The sequence below is a fragment of the Oncorhynchus keta genome, chromosome 19, assembly GCF_023373465.1.
Source record: "Oncorhynchus keta strain PuntledgeMale-10-30-2019 chromosome 19, Oket_V2, whole genome shotgun sequence".
Classification (NCBI taxonomy): domain Eukaryota; kingdom Metazoa; phylum Chordata; class Actinopteri; order Salmoniformes; family Salmonidae; genus Oncorhynchus; species Oncorhynchus keta.
In genome coordinates this window covers 38,009,726-38,031,571 of record NC_068439.1, presented here as the reverse complement: position 1 = coordinate 38,031,571, position 21,846 = coordinate 38,009,726, and the positions used below count along the sequence as shown (strand labels likewise).

At 46.0% G+C, this 21,846-nt stretch overlaps 1 protein-coding gene across 3 annotated transcripts in view; it reads right to left on the bottom strand.

Moving 5' to 3' along the window:
• Positions 1-1,359: 1,359 nt before the first annotated feature.
• Positions 1,360-21,846, bottom strand: part of LOC118398226 (voltage-dependent calcium channel gamma-6 subunit-like) — a 51,818-nt gene continuing 31,331 nt past the window's right edge. For 2 of the 3 annotated variants that reach the window (XM_035793366.2, XM_035793367.2), the window contains 4 exons: positions 11,269-12,173; positions 10,483-10,557; positions 9,442-9,579; positions 1,360-2,870 (listed from right to left, as the gene is read on the bottom strand). In XM_035793366.2, the coding sequence (XP_035649259.1) occupies positions 2,647-2,870; positions 9,442-9,579; positions 10,483-10,557; positions 11,269-11,683 (852 nt within the window). In that variant the 5' untranslated portion in view covers positions 11,684-12,173 and the 3' untranslated portion in view covers positions 1,360-2,646. Of the gene's footprint in view, positions 2,871-9,441; positions 9,580-10,482; positions 10,558-11,268; positions 12,174-14,595; positions 14,725-21,846 lie in introns of those variants that run through there. The other variant, XM_035793365.2, reaches the window with a different exon arrangement.

The window sequence follows — 21,846 nt, the reverse complement described above, 5'->3', positions numbered from 1 at the left end:
CTCTCTGGGGAGCCCTGGGTTGTGTTCAGTAGGGTACACTTTAGCAAAACGTTACAAAAAACATTAAAGTTTTTTTTATTGGACAAGGTCAGGTAATATCTCCCTGTTTCAAAATGTTTTCTCCCTACTGAACACGACCCTGGTGGTGCAGTCTCTGTGGGTCTCTCGCTCTCAGATATCCACTCTGTACTGTGCTGGTCTGGTTACGCATCAATCATAGTTACTGGAACCTTGCTATGAAGGAGAATGTGGAAAATAAAATATATTGGGTTGGGTTGGCACGATAGTGTGACAAATTTCAACGTGCCCCTCGTCCCCAGAAAGCACCCCAGGAGGAAGAGGGACCGGTGACATGGACAGGAGACCTGTAAACCCTGCTGGTTCAGTACTACCATCATAACAAGGTGAGTTACGAGGTGGCCGGGCCTCCTCTATTTTGGTAACGTCAAGAGAGGCCAGTTCTTCTTATTACCTCTTGATCCTTGCTGACACACACATAAGGTCGTAACACCCACGATCGCCATCACACACACCCGGATTCAAGCATATACAGGCTATACACACTTGCAAGCAAATGCATTGTAAACGATCAGAGACACACACTTCACATACCCACACCGTCACGCACGCACACACAGACACACACACACGTCAACAACAGGATTTCAGAGAAGCACTCCCACTACCGGACCCCCCCCCACACACACACACATACTCTTTCAGAAGAGAGCAACGGCTTCATTTGAAAACGAACATCTATATATACAGCTTGGGCCGAGTGTCAGGTGTCTATTGGTTGATTTGTGTTTAAGGGCTGCATGCGAAGTTGGCCAGGTCAGGAGGGGGAGAACGAGGGTAGAGGTTAACACAGCACAGACTCCACCACCAATCGTCTGGACCGCGTCCCACAGCAGCAGCCACCAGAGGCGGGGTGAGACATGAGTGACAGTGCGTGTGGCATTTATAGAGACACATGATAGGTCTACATGAGGAGCAGACTGGACTGACTTCAGCAAGTAAGATGAAATAAAAGCTTGTGGGAAGGGTGGGCTGAGGTGGTGGTTGGGGAGGTGGTGGTGGTGGTGGTGGTGGGGGTTGTTTGAATTGGACAATGTTGGCGATGGGGATCACAGTTTGAATCCAAGGTTTGTGTTTCTTAGAACCACTTCAGCAGGATTCACCACGCTCTAAATTTAGCGGCAGAGGGTGCCAACATGTGGGAGACAGTGGAGACAGAGAAAGCTGGAAACGGGTCAAGATGGTGCCTGGGATGTGTGTTGAAGATGATGGAGAGATGAACGATGGAGGAGGGCAGAGTGGGAAAAAAGACAGAAAAACGCACAAGAAAGGGATACAGTATGTTGTCTTCACATTTAATAATAAATCAAGTCTTACATACGCAATTATTTCCATTGAAAACCACAGACACAATTTACCCTTTTCATTACCCATTTAAATACAGATATGCACAACTATGACAACTATCTCACTAGAAAAAGACAAAACAGATACAAAATCTTACAGTATTTATAAACGTGTGACATTTGGGTTACACAGAACACATGAAATGTTTTTACGTTATTCATTTACAACACTAAAGGCTCATATGACTTTGAATAGTGTATTTACAATGCAACCTTATATAACTGGTTAGTAGCCTCTTAACTCTTGAATAGGGTTTACGATGAAATTGCCTGTCCTTTCAGGCAGTGATGTTTTTAGGCAGTGCTGCTTTAATAATTTATTGTAATTTCTATAATATAGTCACCCACACACCCAGAGCAGATGGTGTATCTAAAATTTTAAGGGACATTAGACTCCAAAATCACATTTTAGACTTCGAAAGTAGTCTAATGTCAATAGGAGTCCACACATCTTACACTACACAACTTTAATGGAAAACAGAAGCTCTGCATATCTGGAATTTACATGGTGCTTGTCTTTTACATTACTTTTATATTGTGACATATAACTGAATTCACAAACATGATGGCCTGGGACGTAGACTAATCTTGACCTTTGAGGTCTGAAAACATTTGGATTTAGAGGCTAATGTCTCTTTGATATATACACATTCGTATATTAAAGGCAGTTGTAAAAACATTGCAATATCATGAGAATTTTTGTACTGTACTTTCATTCTGTGAAATACATCTGAATCCCAATTACTATCCTTAAGGATTATACTCTCTAATAAGACTGTTGATCAGAATATCATCAAAGATTTGGCAAAAAATAATGAAGTAATGTTAACCAATTCAAAACACAACTGCAAAATGTTGTTTTTGTTAAATTCATTTAAAATGATTTTGAATTCAATTGAATTTCACACTTGAGAAGGGGGGACACACTGGCACATTACATTTTGCACATTCAATGTGAGAAAACGTTTGCTGTCAACTAGCACACAAGTAATTTGGCATTGCGTTAATTCTTCACCTTTCATAAGTCAAGAACAGTATAGTGTCCCTTCAATGACCTACTGATTTATGCAAAATGAGGAGAGAAAAAAACATCCAAGACGATGAACAACTTGAACCCCTCTTTACACAACTTCAAATGATTCAATGTCAAATTGCAGGAGACCGTCCATTTCTCAACAGTCATAAGACAATACAGATAAAGTGCAATACCTCCTCCTCGCTACTAGCTATCACTTTCATTTTTGGGGGGAAAACACCTTCGCCAGGGGCTGAATGGTAGCGCAAGCAAGAGAAAGAGGGTTCCGCCCAAAATAAGAATGGCCCCTGCAAACCCAACACAGGATACTGACCAAGACAACTCATGATGCAACGGCACCGAATGGTCACTGGCTAGGAAGGAGAGTACCGATTGGTTGAAAACAATAAGAGACAGGAGGATCAAGAGGCCTAAGAGAGAGGAGGAAAGAGTGACAGAGAAAGGGAGAGAGAGAAAGGGAGGGATAAAGCACAAAAGAGAGAGATATCAGGGGCTTGGTGTGTGTGGAGTTGGTAAATACATTTTACTGGTGGGATGGTGGAGGTGGTATTGATAACTGTGATCTACTTCTCAGAGCATCAGAGTATATCAGGACTGTACAGATGCCATGACTAATGCCCTATGTATCTAATTAGTGAGCTCCCTTGATACCCTTGAATAATGGCTATATGGTTTTTTAAAGTGTTGAGTACCGGTAGCTTTTGTTTTGCTGCATGCACAGATTGACTCCTAAATGACTCCAAACTCTCTGCAACTGTCACCCCCGGATCTGTTTCACCTGTCTTTATGACTGTCTCCACTCCCCTCCAGGTGTCACCCATCTTCCCCATTATCCCCTGTTTATTTATACCTGTGTTTTCGTCAGTTCGTCTTGTTTGTCAAGTCAACCAGCGGTTTTCTCTCAGCTGCTGCTTTTCCCCAGTCTCTCGTTTTTCTCGCCCTCTTGGTTTTGACCCATGCCTGTCCTGACTCTGAGCCCACCTGCTTGACCGCTCTGCCTGCCCCTGAGCCTGCCTGCCGTCCTGCACCTTTGCCCCACCTCTGGATTTTTGACCTCTGCCTACCCTGACCCTGAGTCTAGGTTCTGGGCGATTTGGCCAAAATATCATATCATATGATATTTTTCAAATTTATGACGGTATTTGATGGTATTTTATATTTTTGATTAATTAAAGTTCTACATTTGCTTTCTGAGTAGTGCGTGACCCTAGAGTGGCAACACATATATTCAAAATTATTTAAATGGGTCTTTCTCCATTCAGATGGTTTTATACTGTTCAATTCAACTTAATAATTTATTATAATAATATTTCCTGCATTGCCCTCAATTTCTGCATTTCCTGCACTCATTTGAAATCATTTCCACACTGCCACAATATGGGCAAAAATACTAGGCCTTATTTTTAACCAAATGTTGCAATACCGATTTAGATCAAAACTTTTGGAATCATTGAAATAGAATGTTTATTATAATTATATAGCTAGAATATAAATAATAGTGGGCACTTTGAATACAGTGTTGTTTGACTTGACAATGAATGAAAATGCCATGGACAAGTTATTGTGACAGGGTAGGAACCAAAGTGATGTTCAGTGTTTCCTAGGGGACCCTATAATCTTTGGCTACATTAAATTTTTATTCATATACCCAACATATTTCTTTGCCTATTCCTCCTATTCATGCTTTGCCCGTTTCCTCTTTGACTTAGAAGATACTGTTGCACAAACAACATGCTGATTTAAGCCTCCACCAGTACTGGTATCAGACTGTATTAGCTAGCTACGTTTGCTCTGACTTTTATCAGCCAGCTAACTAGCGATTAGCATTAGTGGCCAACACGATTTAGCTTAACTCGCTAAGAAAATACAAACTAGATGTTTGCAGATGTAAGAAACACAAACTAATATTGTGGATTTATATTAAGATCAAAGTGGAAACAACTGGAAACAATTGTTGTCATCAACATTTATGCATGTGCTGCATTGACCATGCAGACTGAATGAAAGTGTCTCGTGGTCAAGCAACAACAAATGGGCTCCTTGAGTGACAGGGGGTGGGACTAGGTCTGTGTGGAAAGCGGTTTGGAGACAGTGGAGAGGGATGACTCAAGAAGTGGAGTGAACTATCAAAATGGACGTTACACACGGTGTATCACATTTAACAAACCAAACATTCAAATACCGTTATAGAAGGTAAAGTAAAAACCCAAACCATTCTGTGCATAAATACCGGTATATAGTCAAATGTGGTATACCACCCAGCCCTACCTGAGCCTGCCTGCTGTCCTGTACTTTTGCCCCACCTCTGGATTACTGACCCATGCCTGCCCTTGACCTGTATTGTGCCTGCCCCTGTTGGATTATTAAACTGTTGTTAATTCAATGTTGTCTGCATCTGGGTCTTAGCTTCAAACCTGAGAGTACGAATTGGCTATGACTGACCCAGCAGACCCGGGCCAGCTGCGCAACGCCATCTCCTCCCAAGGAGCCACCATTGGTAGGTTCGAGGAATTGCTTTGTGGCCTTATGGAGGGGGGCCAAACGTTGGCTGAACGCCATGAATGGGCGTTGGACATTTTGCTGGAGCATTTCCGCGGGTTATCTGCGAGGCAGCCTACCATGGTGGTAACCCCACAGCCTCTCAGTAATTCAGCTGTGAGCAGTGCAGTCTCATCGGTCACTCCATTCTCGGGGGCCCCGTTTACCTCCCCCGGAACGCTTAAATGGAGAGCCGAGGACCTTTCGGGGCGTTTCTAGCTCAGTGTGCCCTCATCTTCGAGCTTCAGCCCTCCTCCTTCCCCTCGGATCGCTCCTAGATAGCCTACCTCATCACGCTGATGTCCAGTAGAGCTCTCACCTGGGCTACTACTGTTTGGGAACAACAGCCGGCCATTTGCATTTGCATTTGAGTTTCAGCCGGTCATTTGAGTTTGTAGGAGAGGTGAAGAAGGTTTTTGATGCCCTGTTCTCCGGGAGAGAAGCTTCCCGGAAGCTAATCCAGTTTCGGCAGAAGTCCCACAGTGTGGCAGACCATGAGGGGGATTTCCAACGTTTGCAGTGGAGAGTGCTTGGAACCAGGAAACGCTGTTCGATATGGTCCTGAACAGCGTCTCGGAGGAGGTCAAGGACGAGCTTGCTGCTCGGGAGTTATCTACGGATCTCGATTCCCTCATCGCTTTGACCATCTGAATCGATGTGCGATTACGTTAAAGATGGAGGGAGAGGAAATTCGATTTCGCTTGCACGTCCAGGGATTCCACCTTGCCTCCGAGTCATCCCAGAAGTCCCTGGCGGTCCCGTTGCCAAGAGAACCCGAGGCTTCCCGACCTCGCCCAAGAGTTGCCGAAGACGGCTGAGTCACCGCTTACCGAGCCTATGCAACGAGGCAAAGCTGGGCTGTCGCCAGCAGAACGGCAACACAGGATCAACGCAAAGAGTTGTCTGTACTACGGGACTTTGGGTCATTTTGTGTCCTCTTGTCCTTTAAAATACCAGGCTCACCGGTAGGAGCGAGTACTCTGGTGGGCCATATGGGGAACTTTTCTGCTTCCCTTGCTCACACCCCTTTTCATGCCATCCTGCTGTGGGGAAACCAGTCTAAATCTCTCCGGGTCCTCATTGACTCTGGGGCCGATGAGAGCTTTTTGGACGCAACCCTCTCCATTCCCATGGATGTTGGAGCACTGGATGGGCGCTCTATAGGCCGGGTCACTCATAATACCACTCCCATCAACCTACGGATGTCAGGGAATCATAGCGAGACTATTGAATGTCTGCTCATCAAGTCTCCTCAGATTCCTGTGGTTTTGGGATTCTCCTGGCTCCAGCGACACAATCCCCTCATCAACTGGTCTATGGATGCCATCATGGGCTGGAGTCTGTTCTGCCACGCCCATTGTCTGAAGTCAGCGCAGCTCACCCCGGGAGATCTTCCTGGGGGTTCAGAAGGTGCCCCGGGCCTCTCCTCCATCCCTGCGTAGTACCAGGGACCTCCGGGAGATGTTCAGCAAGGCCCGGGCCACGTCGCTTCCGCCGCACCAACCCTATGACTGCGGTATTGACCTTCTCCCGAGCACCACACCGCCCCGGGGACGTCTGCATTCTCAGTCGGGTCCAGAGACCAAGGCTACGGAGACCTACACTACTGTTCAAAAGTTTGGGGTCACTTAAATGTCCTCGTTTTTGAAGGAAAATCTTTTTTTTGGTCCATTTAAAATAACATAAATTTGATCAGAAATACAGTGTAGGCATTGTTAATGTTGTAAATGACTATTGTAGCTGGAAACAGCTGATTTTTGGTAGTTACCTGCTACCACTCATCTCCTCTGCCTTCAAGCCGCTCCAGGGGGCCACTGTGTTTTCCAAGCTGGATCTACGGAACGCCTACCACCTGGTGCGGATACGAGAGGGGTACGAGTGGAAGACCGCCTTCAACATGGCCAGCGGCCACTACGAGTATCTGGTCATGTCTTTTGGCCTCACCAATGCTCCTGCTGTGTTCCAGGCTCTGCTTAATGATGTTCTCTGTGACATGTTGAACCGGTTCATCTTCACCTACATTGATGACATCCTCGTCTTCTGGAATCAGTTGTTTGTGAAGGTGGAGAAGTGCGAGTTCCATTGCTCCACCATCCCCTTTCTGGGTTACAGCATCTCTTCTGGGAGTGTCCAGATGGATCCCGGGAAGGTGAGAGCGGTGGTGGATTGGCCTCAGCCTACATCCAGGGTGCAGCTGCAACGTTTCCTGGGGTGTGCCAACTTTTATGCCATTTTATCCGGGTTTACAGCACTCTGGCTTCCCCCCTGACTGCACTCACTTCTACCAAGGTCCTGTTCACGTGGTCCTCTGCTGCTGACCGGGCGTTCCCGGGACCTCAAACACCACTTCACCACTGCTCCTATCTTGGTTCATCGTGACCCTTCCTGTCAATTTGTGGTAGAGGCCGATGCCTCGGATGTCAGAGTGTGCTGTCCTGTCCCAACGTTCTGCCCTGGACCTTAAGCTGCATCCCTGCGCCACCTTCTCCCACTGACTCAACGCCACGGAGAGGAACTACGATGTGGGGAATCGAGAGCTTCTCGCAGTGAAGATGTCGTTGGAGGAACACTAGCTGGAAGGGACGGAACTTCCGTTCATTGTATGGACCACAAAAACCTGGAGTATCTCCGCACTGCCAAGTGCCTCAACTTCAGGCAAGCGAGATTGGCCCTGCTGTTTACCCGGTTCAACTTTTCCCTTTCTTTACTGGCCAGAGTTCAAGAATGTCAAGTCGGATGCCCTGTCTCGTGCCCGGTGATGGTACTCAGCTGGGGTATAGGAAAACAGGTCTGGGAGGGGCAGCGGTACTAATGTTTATGCCTGACGCTGTCCGCTCCACGGCCCTGAAGTGGGCCCATTCCTGCCCCCTGGGTTCCCGTCGAACCTTGGCCTTCGTGCGACAATCCTTTCGGTGGCCTACTTTGGTGCAGCACGTCTTCCGAATCCATGGACTGCCAGTGGACATGGTCTCTGACTGGGAGCCTCAGTTCTCGTCTCCGTTCTGGAACGCTTTCTGCACCCTCATTGGATCATCGGCCAGCCTGTCCTCTGGGTTCCACCCCCAGTCCAATGGCCAGTTGGAGCGAGCCAACCAGGATCTAGAGACTACTCTGCCTGATCTCCGCCAACCCCACCACCTGGAGCCAGTAGCTGGTGTGGGTCGAATACGCCTGCAATACCCTTCCCTGCTCTGCTCTGCAACGTGCCTATCTCCGTTTGAGTGTTCCCTGGTGTATCAGTCCCCGCTCTTCCCCAAGCAGCAGGAAGAGGTCGGCATACCTTCTGCCTGTGTTTGTCCGCCACTGTCGGCGTACCTGGAGGAGAGCCCGGTCAGCCCTCCTCAAGACAACTTCCAGGTATTGACGACAAGTGGATCGCCTTCGGACCTTGGCTCCCCGGTACCGTCTCGGGCAGAAGGTATGATTATCTGCCTCTCCGGGTGGAATCCCGCAACTCTCCCCCCGGTTTATCAGCCCATTTCCCATCTCCAAAATGATTAGCCCATCTGCTGTTCATCTTTTGTTGCCCCGTACCCTTCGTATACATCCCACCCTTCATGTGTCCAGAGTTAAACCCATGTCTCAGTACCTGGTTGACTGGGAGGGTTACGGCCCAGAGGAGAAGTGTTGGGTCCCCGCCAGAGACATCCTGGACCCAGGCCTTTTCAATGCCGACACTCCAGTCAACCAGATATGCGCCCAGGTAGGACTGTCTTTGATTGCCCCCGCTCCAGGTGTCACCCATCTTCCTCATTATCTCCTGTGTATTTATACCTGTGTTTTCTGTCTGTCTGTGCCAGTTTGTCTTGTTTGCTAGGTCAACCAGGGTTTTTCTCTCAGCTCCTGCTTTTCCCCAGTCTCTCTTTTTTCTCACCTTCCTGGTTTTGACCCTTGCCTGTCCTGACTCTGAGCCCGCCTGCTTGACCACTCTGCCTGCACCTGAGCCTGCCTGCCGTCCTGCACCTTTGCCCCAGCTCTGGACTTTTGATCTCTGCCTACCCTGACCCTGAGTCTGCCTGCCGTCCTGTACCTTTGCCCCACCTCTGGATTACTGACCCCTGTCTGCCCTTGACATGTCTTGTGCCTGCCCAGGTTGGATTATTACACGGTTGTTAATTCAACATTGTCTGCATCTGGGTCTTATTGTACCTTCAAACTTGTTAGCAACATGGCGAAGATTGCGTATTCCTCATGTCCTCATGTCCTCGCTCCTCTCTTCTCATCTCCTTCTCAAAACCCATTGGATGAAAAAGCCAGAGGTCTCTCCCCTCTGACCTTCTCCTCTAATGGGTTTGGAGAAGGAGATGAGGAGAGAGGACGCGAGGAGTATGCAATTGAGCTCTTCCCAAGGTCTCATTAGACATGTCAAAATAGTAACATTTAATCATTGTAGTTATACATGTCAGGTGTGTCACCATGGCTGCCATATGTCGACTCACTCACCTGACAGAATGAAGCAAACCGATGCAGCCTTGAGGAAGAATGATTCTCCTTTGCTGAGGGCTGTGGTGATGCATATGGACCCTGTGACCATCAGGAAGAGACCGAAGAGGGCCATCATGGCCGCCGCCACATTCAGACCTGGGAAGAAAGAAACGGTTATCGTCTTGATACAGGTACATTCCATTATTCATAGTACACTGGCACCAGGTACATTTACATTTGAGTCATTTAACAGACCCTCTTATCCAGGGTGACTTGCAATGAGTTCATTCAACTAAGGTAAGTAAAATAACCAAATAAGTTCAACCTTATTCAAAATGGCCAATCTACAAAAGGTAAAGTCCTTGCATCCACTTGTAATTCTCACAGATATTGGTACATCCCCTCACTGATATACTCTAGGGAAGCGTTTCCCAAACTCGGTCCCGTGCACCCCAAGTAGTACACATTTTGTTTTTTTGCCCTAGCATGACACAATTGATTTAAATAATCAAAGCTTGATGATGAGTTGATTATTTGAATCAGCTGTGTAGTGCTAGCGCAAAAAAAACTAAATCTGCTCCCCTTGGGTTCCCCAGGACCGAGTTTGGGAAATGCTGCCCTAGGAGTTACCGACTTACCTAGAGGATAATAGAAACGTTAAACATCGCACTCCTGACACGTAGGGCATCATGCCCCCATGGCCCAAAGTTTCAATAAACTAACAAAAAATCCAGAAGATAAGTTTATTTTGCGCATAATAAATCCAAAGAAAAATACGTGCCCCTCTTTAAAAAATGTGGCGCATGACACCTCTGGTTTAGAGCTCACGAAAAAAATAAAAAGGATTTCACAATTTTCCCACATTGACCCATGAAGAAACAGTCTTACTGACTTCAATGCTATAATGTAAAAGGAGTAGGTGGAATACATTTTAGACACTTACTGCAGTCAATGGCTGACCCAGTGCAACATAGATGACAGACTTGAGGAAGAAAGAAAGTGTGTGGGTGGGCAAGGGGAGACATGGGTTGAAGGAAGGCAGGGGACAAGCTGACTCACTCTTTTCTGTTGTCTTCTGGAAGATGACGGCATTCTCTCCAGTGGTGTAGAACTTGAAGTAGGTGCAGTTAGATTCTAAAGGAGACAGGGAGAGACAAGGAACTTATTTGAAACAGATGGGACCTTATCAACTTGCACATCACCATAATCTTATTGCGATTCATACGGCTTGCGGCACACTAATTATTATGCATTCGTGCACATCGATGACAATGCCAAGGTTATGTCTTCTATGCAATTAGTGTTGTGGCATCTTGTAGTCTGATACAAGGTAGTTTATTCTACATATTGACGGCCCTCTCTAGTAAGACATTTTTGTACAGTATTTGTGGGTAATACGTGTGTGAGTTTAAGGTAAGCATCTATCCCTACAGAATGTAAATGTATATTGCAGTCCATCTGTGACCCAGTCTACACCTGAAGGCCAGTCATTGGATTATGGCCACAATACAAATAACTGATATCTAGCCGTAACTAACGGTGGGGCTATAGCTAAGTAATGATATAATTGTCACTTCTGGCCTTGAAATTTGGGATCGTGAAATTTGGCTGAACTGCCCCTTTAAAATCTGGCATAAAGGGCCATAGGATTTGTCAAGAGAGTGTTTTGAATGTATGAGTTTGAGTGAATGCGGTTTGGTTTACACAATTTGCCAGTATGCAAAAAATGGGCCTGTGATTTCTGATAGGTGATTTTGTACAGATTGGATTGCATGAGTTTGAGTGGATACCGTTTGGTTAACACAAAATAATGTAGGCCTATTCATGCAACTCCAGAGCAGTTACCTCCGGGCAGTTCAGCCGGCCCACAGCTCTCTCGCTCAGGGTCTATGTCAGCCACCCACAGAGTCCGGGTGCATCCTTTCCACAGCCCGTAGTGTGCTGCCAGACATGTCTGGTTGTTGTAGAAGTTCTTGGGCGGAGACAGCACCACCCAATACTCTGTGCCCAAGCCCAAGACAGTCAACACCACACCCACGATGGCCACGAAGAACGCCAGCTTGATCTTGCCCTCCTGGACCTCGCTCATGCCTCCTGATGTTGACGCTTTTGCACGGCGCTTAACTCCCATAGCACCAGCCCCAGCCCCTCTGCCACCCATGACACCGGTCAGTCCCAGAGTACCTGCTCCGGCTCCTACTCCCGCTCCTGGTGGAATCGGCCTGCCATCCTCTTCGTGCAGAAAGAAGGTGGACCACATGACTTGTCAGATGTTTACGATTGAAAAAAAAATAAATTAATAATGGATAAAGACAGGTAGAGAGTGTAGGGGACAGGGAATGGGTTTATATGGTGAGGTGGCAGTGGAGCGATAGAAAGGATGGTAGACAGGGAAAGAAGGGAAATGGGATTTAGCAGCACTGACTCCGTTTATAAAGCAAACATACCAAACCAACCATAAAAAAAGGATAAGGCATATTAAGGATTATCAGTGCAGAAAATATATATATTTGTGTATTTTTTTTTTTGAGTCGGCACAAATCAGTAATAGTTAGGTATTAACACCAGACATCGGAAGCTTGATGTAAAAGGTGGTTTGTAAGAAGTATGCAATGAGCGGGTCATCATGAAAAATGGTTCAAAAGATAGAATAGATTAGAAAAAAAATATCAAAAAGAGAGGTAGCTTCCGTGTAAATGTCGGGAAACAGCGATATGGAGGAGAAGCCAGGAGGGAGAACGCAGCTTATTCTAGAAGAAAAACCAAGACAAAAACAACAACAATGAGTTTTAACATCAGTAGAAGAAAAATCTACTGACTTTAATCCATCACAATGTTAGTACAAACTAAAATGAACAACTGCCATGTCACCTTATAGAGTCTGATCCAATCCAACATGGCAAGTATAATTTTGGTGCTGCAAAGAATACTTTCCAACTGCATGGTTGGATATCAAGTCTGAACCAGCACATGTTAATGAGTGCTAAATTGATACTTTCTCACCTTTTCATAGCAAATATTGTGTGCACTAGTGGAGGTCAGTACCGTTTTAAGATGAGGGCAGACACAAAAAATGTTTATGAGCATGACCTTATTTCTATTACAGCATATTGGATGACTGTCATTCATATTTCATTCACCCAGCTCAATGTAACATCGATAGGTTTAGGCTACTACATGATACTCCAATTCCCCCTATACCCATCATGAGGTTGCTACAACCTAGCCTATGAATAAAAGTTTACAACATAAGTGCACAGGTCGAGAGAATGTTTCGTAATCATGGTGGCAGATTGTGTTACATTCAATACCGCCTTGCACACACTTTTGCCTGCATCTAACGTTTGCTGATCTAGGGTGTAATCATTAGTCCTACAGTTGAAAACGAGAGTTGCTTTTGGACAAATTTAGGTATGTGTATCCCTGTTTCGTCACGTTTGCTTCAGTTTTAGAAACATTTTTCAACAGAATTGGAGGAATGAATACACCCCTGATCACACGCAAACACAGTTCACTTTCATAGCAGCCATAAGCAAAGAGCATGATCACTTTGTTTGTTGAATACCTTTTCGCATCTACGCGCGCTACTCGTCTCTCACCTTTTTCCTTCACTTGCGGACGTCAGTGCACAACACATTAGCTGTCTGTGACCAGGCGGAATTTTTTTTCAAGCCAACCCATAACATAACTGCTAACTGCTACACACAGCCTACATCGTTGTCACTATATTATCTAACGCCATAGTCGACATAGCTAATAGAACTAACGCATTAGTCAACCTGCTACAATCATGCAGTACAGTGTACAGTTAGCAATAAGTTTAGCAGTTACACCGGCAGGCCCTGGTGGCAATAAATTAATAAAACCTTCCTTGACTTGGAAGACTTCCAGTGTTGGATAGCCTTAGCCAGCTTCTAATCTTTCACCCCTCTCCGTTTGAGCCGGGTCTTTGAGTAGGCTAAACTAGCTAGCTAAATACTGTAAGTGAAAGTGAAAAAAATACTACGAAAACTAGCTCTCTCGTTCTCCATCTTCAATTTTGAAGAAATGTATTTGTTAACTGTAACTATTGTCTTTCTATCTCTTCGAGGCAACTACTCGCCACAAGTTATGCACTGCAATGCAATCTGTAGCTTATGCTCTCAGTCCTAGATTAATTCTCTGATCCTTTAATTGGGTGGACAAAATGTCAATTCATGCTGTAAGAGCTCTGATAGGCTGGAGGACGTCCTCTGGGAGTTGCCATAATTACTGTGTTAGTCTATGGAAGTTGGTGAGAACCATGAGCCTCCTAGGTTTTGTATTGAAGTCAAATGTACTCAGAGGACAGAAACTAGCTGTCCTCCGGCTACACCATGGTGCTACCCTACAGAGTGCTGCTTAGGCTACTGTAGACCTTCATTGTGTGTTTTAATTATTTGGTGACGTGAATATATTTTGTATAGTTTAATCTAAAAATGATAGTTTTGTTTTTTTCCCACTATTTTTATGAAATTCTCTGAGGTGCCTCTACTGGTATGCACATGACACTTCAGTTACTATCATTTAAGTCGGCATTGTGTTAAAGTCACTTACACATCTTAAAGAACTATATCTATATTTACTGGAGACTGAAAGATGGACAACAGTAGTAATTATCCTACACATAGCTAGCTACCTTACAAAGAAGTCTAAGCAACTAGTATGCCAACTAAAAATAAGACAATGAAAAGGTTTCATCACAAATATTTGCACAGCATTACTGTTAACCTCGCACGGTAATACAAATGGACAGCTTAATGAGAGGAAGCCCTGAACCATAGAGATTACAATTACCGATGCAAAACAGTCCTCTATGATTCAGTTCTGAATACTTAAAGTGCCTCGCAAGATTCCATTCAAATAAACGTATTCAATTACAATACCCATTGAAATATACAACAGTGTGATCAACATGAAATTGAAATGAGCAAAAACACAAACGGCAACAAATGCAGAGACCCCAGAGCAACATTCAAGGCCACCATTTGAGCATAAGCAATTCAGTTTATTTATTATCATTTTTTCTTCAGCGCTGTCATTAAAAATCTACAACGGACACAAATGAATTAACTTCTACTCATTTTGCTTTGCTATAGACTTTAGTCATGACCACGGTACGAATCATAACAATGATATGAAGAAGTTGCTGACCTGCTTGGTGTGTGTGTGTGGTTCAGTTCGGGAATGAAATAGGGCGAGGCGAGGAGAGGGAGTGAGCGAGAGAGGGATTGCAGAGGAAGAGAGGAGAGGAGGTATGGGCAGTGGAAAGAGGGTGGAGGCCAAAGTAGCCGTGTGTTGCAGAGAGTTGATGAATGGGTGGGTTTAGTAACTATGTGGCCACATGCCTACGTGGTGTTTGAAAGTGTATATGTTTGTTTAGACATGCACGTATGGTTGTGCTGGAACTGTCTGTCTTTGCTGGCCCCTGTAAAATGTATTTGCAAGAATATGCGTCATGAGTGTGTGGTCTCTATATCACTTTGTGTCTGTGTCGTGTGTGCGTGCGTGCGTGAGTATGTGTGTGTGTGAGCATGCACCCGTTACTGTGTGTGTGTGTGTGTGTGTGTGTGCATGTGTGTTTGCGTGTGCCTGCACCTGATAGTGTGTTTGTCTGAGTGAGAGAGAGAGTGCGTGTACATGAGAGAGTTTGGTGTGTGTGTTTCTTCATTCTATTTTTGACAACCACCTGTTAATGACATTAAAAAAAAAACTAGAGGCACTGGACACCCGACAAGGTTGTCAGGAAAGGGGGTGGAGGTAAATTCCTGGGTCTTCTGCTAGTATTTTGTTGATTAAAGAATTGTGGCTGCAACACTTCAAAAAATAAACTCTGCATATAGCCTTGAAGGTGTGACGTAGGTGGAGCAAGATCGAGTAACGGCAAGGGGCAAACCAAATACTCTGCCTCTGCTGACAACTTCAAACCCACAATTTATCCATGGTCAATCTGGGTTTGTGTAGGAGACAGTATTATCTGATTACAGCTAAGCAACTGGACTTGCAGGATCTATTCACAGGGTCTATATCACTTAACGGTAATGTACCCTTGAGCAAGATCCAACCTGTATTGCTAAAGTTAATGCAAAGTCTATTTTAAAGCGGCTATATAAAGCGGCTATGCAAAAGTAAGTGTGACTTCTGTACATTGCCCTAGATGAAGGCGTCCTCTTGGTAGGAGGAAGAAGAAATGGGGACATTTTAGAAATGTACTTGATTTCTTCCATTCTAAAGGTGACATTATTACAATTGTTGCCAGAGAGACAATTTGGGAATGATTTATAAAAACTCAAAATCAAGTTGACTCAAAAGTAAATGTCACTTTCTCCTGTATCGGAAAGTTGAAAGAAAAATGTGATCATGCATGTAAATCTTTTATGCCGCCACTGCCCAATGCAGAACCTTATACAGTGAGTGCAGTGGGGATGGCTGTTACCAGCACATACCGTTCAGATCCTATGTCCTGAAGCACATACTGTACAGTACACAACATAGGCATAAGGACCTCAACACCATACCACAACTCCCGATCAGGGGGAAAGACATATGTAGTTAGGTCATAGAGGGAATCCAGGGATGACTATCTCCAAACCTTGCTACACTGAAAGACAGGAGGAGAGTAATCAGTTAAAGCCAGTCGAAAAACAGTGATCCTGAATTGATTCATTGACTTGTTTAATGTATTAATTGCACAGGGTTTTGCATTAAAAAAATGACACATACTGTATGAACAAATAATTGTTTAACAAAAATACATGTACTGCTGGTATGTATATCTGGGCCCACGTAATAACATATTCGTCTATAAGAATGCAACGCAGGGGTAGTTGTGACCTCTCTGGTCTGAACTGTGCTTCAACAGAGTTGGTCGTTATGCAACTGGAAACGTTCATTCACGTAGGGAAGTAATTCTCCTGTCAGTGACAGAATGCTGCAGTCAGATGTGCTCAGCATTGTGATAAGTAATGAGAGAGACCGGGCCGTGTTCGAATACAGAAATGCATCCTTCCTTGTTTCCTCAAATATCTTTGAAATGCATCCTCCCTTCCTTGAGGCAAGCAGAGATTTATACGTGATTGGATAGGTGTAAGAAATGTTACCACCCCATTACTTTCACCAATCCAACTAATTGATATCTCTGATTACTTCCAGGAAGGTAGGAGGGAAGGATGCGTTTCTGAAGTATTAGAAAAGGGTCCTGGACTGCGACTTACTAAGAAACTGTAGCAGCAAATTATCTCCATAAGATGGCACTACCAGTCAGAGCTTTGTGGGGCTGCAGTACAGGACAAAATGAGCCCCCCTGATTTAAAAGGCATGCATGGCGAGGATGAATTCTAATGCGTAATATGATTAGACCAGTGTGCGGGGGATTCATACGGGACAAAGTTGGGGTTGGGTTGCGTTGTGCTGTTGTGGTCTATGTATAATACATTACTATTATAAAAAAAAGGCTTCAAAGTTGACGAAGAGCTGAAACATGTTGGATGGTCTGGTGTGCTATCTAAGGCTTGGAGTGGTACTTAATGCCTTATTTGGCGAGTATGGCATGGAGTTTTTTCTGAAAATGGGACCTGACACGGGAAATGTAAGGTTTATTATAGGTTAGCTGCAGTATAGCTAGAAGGATTGTATATGGTGTGGTATTAAGGTTTAGTAGGGTACATTGCATTGTGGTGCACTATGTGCTGTCAGTATGGCAGTGCATCCACTCCTCCCTGACTATGAGCTGCATTATAGCCAGTGGTAATACTGTGCTTCCTTCTCTCTCTGATTATATTAAGGTCCTGGCTGACGCAGAGAGAGATAAGGGGATTGCCACAGGAGGAGCGCCTGCCAGTTCTGTGCACTGTGAAGAAGAACGATTACTCATCAACCTCCTTGTCTCTCTCTCTCTCAATTTTTCCATCACTCACTTAGTGACACACAGACCCTTTCTCTGTTGATTTACTCTATCAACAATTATTTGTCACACTATTCTCACTCTCACTCATATTTCCCTATCTCAATTTTCTCTAAACAAATTTCCTCTCCCATTTCACCTGAAACATTATCGTTGTGAAGACAGTGTGAAAGAGAAATTACCGTTACTGGAGTTATACCTAGTACTGATGTGCACTCAGTATAATGTTTCAACAGCAGCCTATCAAAAGTAACGGAAATCAAATCAAATGTATTTATAAAGCCCTTTTCACATCAGCAGATGTTACAAAGTGCTTATACAGAAACCCAGCCTAAAACCCCAAACAGAAAGCAATGCAGATGTAGAAGCACAGAGGCTAGGAAAACCCCCCTAGAAAGGAACCTAGGAAGAAACCTAGAAAGGAGCCAGGCCCTGAGGGGTGGCCAGTCCTCTTCTGGCTGTGCCAGGTGGAGATTATATAAGAGCACATGGACATGAAGGCCAGATCGTTCTTCAAGATGTTAAAATGTTCATAGATGACCAGCAGGGTAAAATAATAATCATGGTGGATGTATAGGGTGCAACAGGTCAGCACCTCAGGAGTAAATGTCACTTGGCTTTTCATTGCGGAGAATTCAGAGGTCTAGACAGCAGGTGCGGTAGAGAGGGAGAAAGGGGGGGAGTTAAATCTCTAACAGCAGCACGACAAGGTATCACGTCTGGTGAACAGGTCAGGCTTCCATAGCCACAGGCAAAAGAGAAGAAACTGGATCAGCAGCATGACCAAGTGGACTGGGGACAGCCAGGAGCATACTTAAGTTCACACAGGACACCAGATAAGACAGGAGAATTTCACCAGATAGGAAAGAGTAATGCTAGCCCCCCTGCACATTGACTATTGTAGCATAGATACTGGAGGATGAGACGGGAGGGAGGGATCGGGGGACACTGTGGCCCTGTCCAGGCAGGATATAACCCCACCCACTTTGCCAAAGCACAGCCCCCACACCACTACAGGGATATTAGCAGACTACCAACTTACTACCCTGAGACAAGGCTGAGTATAGCCCACGGATATCTCCTCAACCTCATAAGCCAGAGGGGGCGCAAAACAGGAGAGTAGAGCATTGCAGCAGTCTAATCTAGAAGTGACCAAAGCATGGATTGGCATTTCTGCATACTTTTTGGACAAAACATTTCAGATTTTTGCAATGTTAAAACTTCTTTGGGATAGGGGGCGGTATTTTCACGTCCGGATGAAAAGTGTGCCCAAAGCAAACTGCCTGTCACTCAGGCCCAGAAGCTAGGATATGCATGTAATTGGTAGATGTAGATAGAAAACACTCTAAAGTTTCTAAAACGGTTAAAATGATGTCAGTGAGTATAGCAGAACTGATATGGCAGGCAAAACCCAGAGGACAAACCACCCCCACCCCCCAAAAATGTTTTACCTTACCACTGTTTTCAATGGCTGGTACTCCAATTATAAGCCCAAGTCCTCCCAAATTCCAGTTCCTAGGGCTTCCACTAGATGTCAACAGTCTTTAGAAAGAGTTTCAGGCTGGTTTTTGGAAAAAACGAGCCAGAAATTGTAGTTTTTCTAGGTGGCTCCCATTTTGGCTGTAGTGTTTTGCAAGCGTGTGGAGGAAAGCTTGTTCTTTCTTATTTATCTCCGGTAAAGATAACAACGATTCTCCGTCTTAAATTTGATTGTTTATTTGCGTATTAGGATACCTAAGGTTTGACTATAAATGTTGTTTGACTTGATTGGGAAAGTTTATTAGTAACGTTTGGGATTGATTTGTATGCATTTTGATGGAGGGAAACTGAGTCGATTATTGACTGAAGGGCGCAAGTTTTTATGGATATAACTGAAGGACATTATCGAACAAAAGGACCATTTGTAATGTAACTGGGACCTTTTGGAGTGCCAACAGAAGAAGATCTTCAAAGGTACGGCATAAGGTTATTATAAGTTATTTCATGTATCGTTGTTTTTTTCATTAAAGAACATGAGTAACCACCACGCATTTTGGTCCGACTCTCTTTCAACAGACGAACGCTGTTACAGAATCACCCACCACACCCAGACCAAGCAGCGTGGTGACAGGCAGCGACAGCAGAAGCAGCGAAAGGAGGAATGGACATGGGAAGACGTTTTGGATGGCAAGGGTTGTTACACTTGGGAGGAGATACTGGCCAGAAGAGATCGCATCCCATGGGAACAGGTGGAGGCACTTAGGAGAGCAGAGGCAGCCGGAGAGAGGAGCCGACGATACGAGGGAACACGGTTGGCAAGGAAGCCCGAAAGTCAGCCCCAAAAATGTATTGGGGGGAGGCTCAGGGAGAGTGTGGCAGAGTCAGGGTTCAGACCTGAGCCAACCCCCCCTGTTTATCGTGAGGAGCAGCGATCACAGAACTTCTGGACTTGGGAGGAGATATTGGACGGAAAAGGACCCTGGGCACAGCCTGGTGAATATCGACGCCCCAAAAAAGAACTGGAGGCGGCGAAAGCGGAGAGGCGCTGGTATGAAGAGGCAGCACGGCGACGCGGATGGAAGCCTGAGAGTCAGCCCCAAAAATGTATTGGGTGGGGGCTCACAGGGAGTATGGCTACGCCAGGTAGGAGACCTGCGCAAACTTCCTGTGCTTACCGGGGGGCTAAAGAGACCGGGCAGGCACCGTGTTATGCTATGGAGCGCACGGTGTCTCCAGTGCAGCTGCATAGCCCGGTGCGGTACATACCAGCTCTTCGTATTGGCCGGGCTAGAGTGGGCATCGAGCCAGGCAAGGTTGGGCAGGCTCGGTGCTCAAGAGCTCCAGTGCGCCTGCATGGTCTGGTCTATCCAGTGCCACCTCCACACACCAGTCCTCCGGTGGCAGCTCCCCGCACCAGGCTTCCTGTGCGTGTCCTCTGTCCAGTACCACCAGTTCCAGCACCACGCACCAGGCCTTCAGTGCGCCTCGCTTGTTCAGCGCAGCCAGAGCCTTTCTCCTCTCCAGTGCTGTCGGAGTCTCCCACCTGTTTAGCGCTGCCGGAGCCTCCCGTCTGTTCAGCGCAGCCAGCGCTTTCCTCCTCTCCTGTGCTGCCGGAGTCTCCCGCCTGTTTAGCGCAGCCAGAGCTTTCCTCCTCCCCTGCGCTGCCGGAGTCTCCCGCATGTTCAGCGCTGCCAGAGCCTTCCTCCTCTACAGCGCTGCTGAAGTCTCCTGCCTGTTCAGCGCAGCCAGAGCTGCCAGCCTGCATAGCGCAGCCTGAGATGCCAGCCTGCATGGAGCAGCCTGAGCTGCCAGCCTGCATGGAGCAGCCTGAGCTGCCAGCCTACATGGAGCAGCCTGAGCTGCCAGCCTGCATGGAGCAGCCTGAGCTGCCAGCTTGCATGGAGCAGCCAGAGCTGCCAGTCTGCATAGAGCTGCCAGTCTGCATGGAGCAGCCAGAGCAGCTAGATCCGCCAGTCAGCCAGGATCCGCCAATCAGCCATGATCTTCCAGATCTGCCAGTCAGCCAGACTCTTCCAGATCTGCCAGTCAGCCAGACTCTTCCAAATCTGCCAGTCAGCCAGACTCTTCCAGATCTGCCAGTCAGCCAGACTCTTCCAGATCTGCCAGTCAGCCAGACTCTTTCAGATCTGCCAGTCAACCAGACTCTTCCAGATCTGCCAGTCAACCAGACTCTTCCAGATCTGCCAGCCAGCCAGGATCTGCCGGAGCCAACTACCTGCCTGAGCTTCCCCTCAGTCCTGAGCTTCCCCTCAGTCCCGAGCTTCCCCTCAGTTCCGAGCTTCCCCTCAGTCCCGAGCTTCCCCTCAGTCCAGCAGGGTCCTTGGTGAGGGTTATTAGGCCTAGGTCGGCAGCGAGGGTCACCAATCAAAGGACGTGGTACAGGGGGATTAAGACTTGGTTGGAGTGGGGTCCACGTCCCGAGCCGGAGCCGCCACCGTGGACAGACGCCCACCCGGACCCTCCCCTATGGTTTTAGGTGTGCGGCCGGGAGTCCGCACCTTGGGGGGTTCTGTCACGCCTTGGTCTTAGTATTTTGTGTTTTCTTTATTTATTTGGTCAGGCCAGGGTGTGACATGGGTTTATTTTGTGTTTTTGTATTGGGGTTTAGTAGGTATTGGGATTGTGGTTGAGTAGGGTTGTCTAGCATAGTCTATGGCTGCCTGAGGCGGTTCTCAATCAGAGTCAGGTGATTCTCGTTGTCTCTGATCGGGAACCATATTTAGGTAGCCTGGGTTTCACTGTGTGTTTGTGGGTGATTGTTCCTGTCTCTGTGTTTGTTTTCACAAGATAGGCTGTATAGGTTTTCGCGTTTCGTTTGTTGTTTTGTAATTTAAGTTATTTCATGTATCGTTGTTTTTTTCATTAAAGAACATGAGTAACCACCACGCCGCATTTTGGTCCGACTCTCTTTCAACAGACGAACGCCGTTACAGGTAAGGCATATATTATATCGCTATTTCTGACTTTCGTGTCGCAACTCCCTGGTTGAAAATTATTTGTTA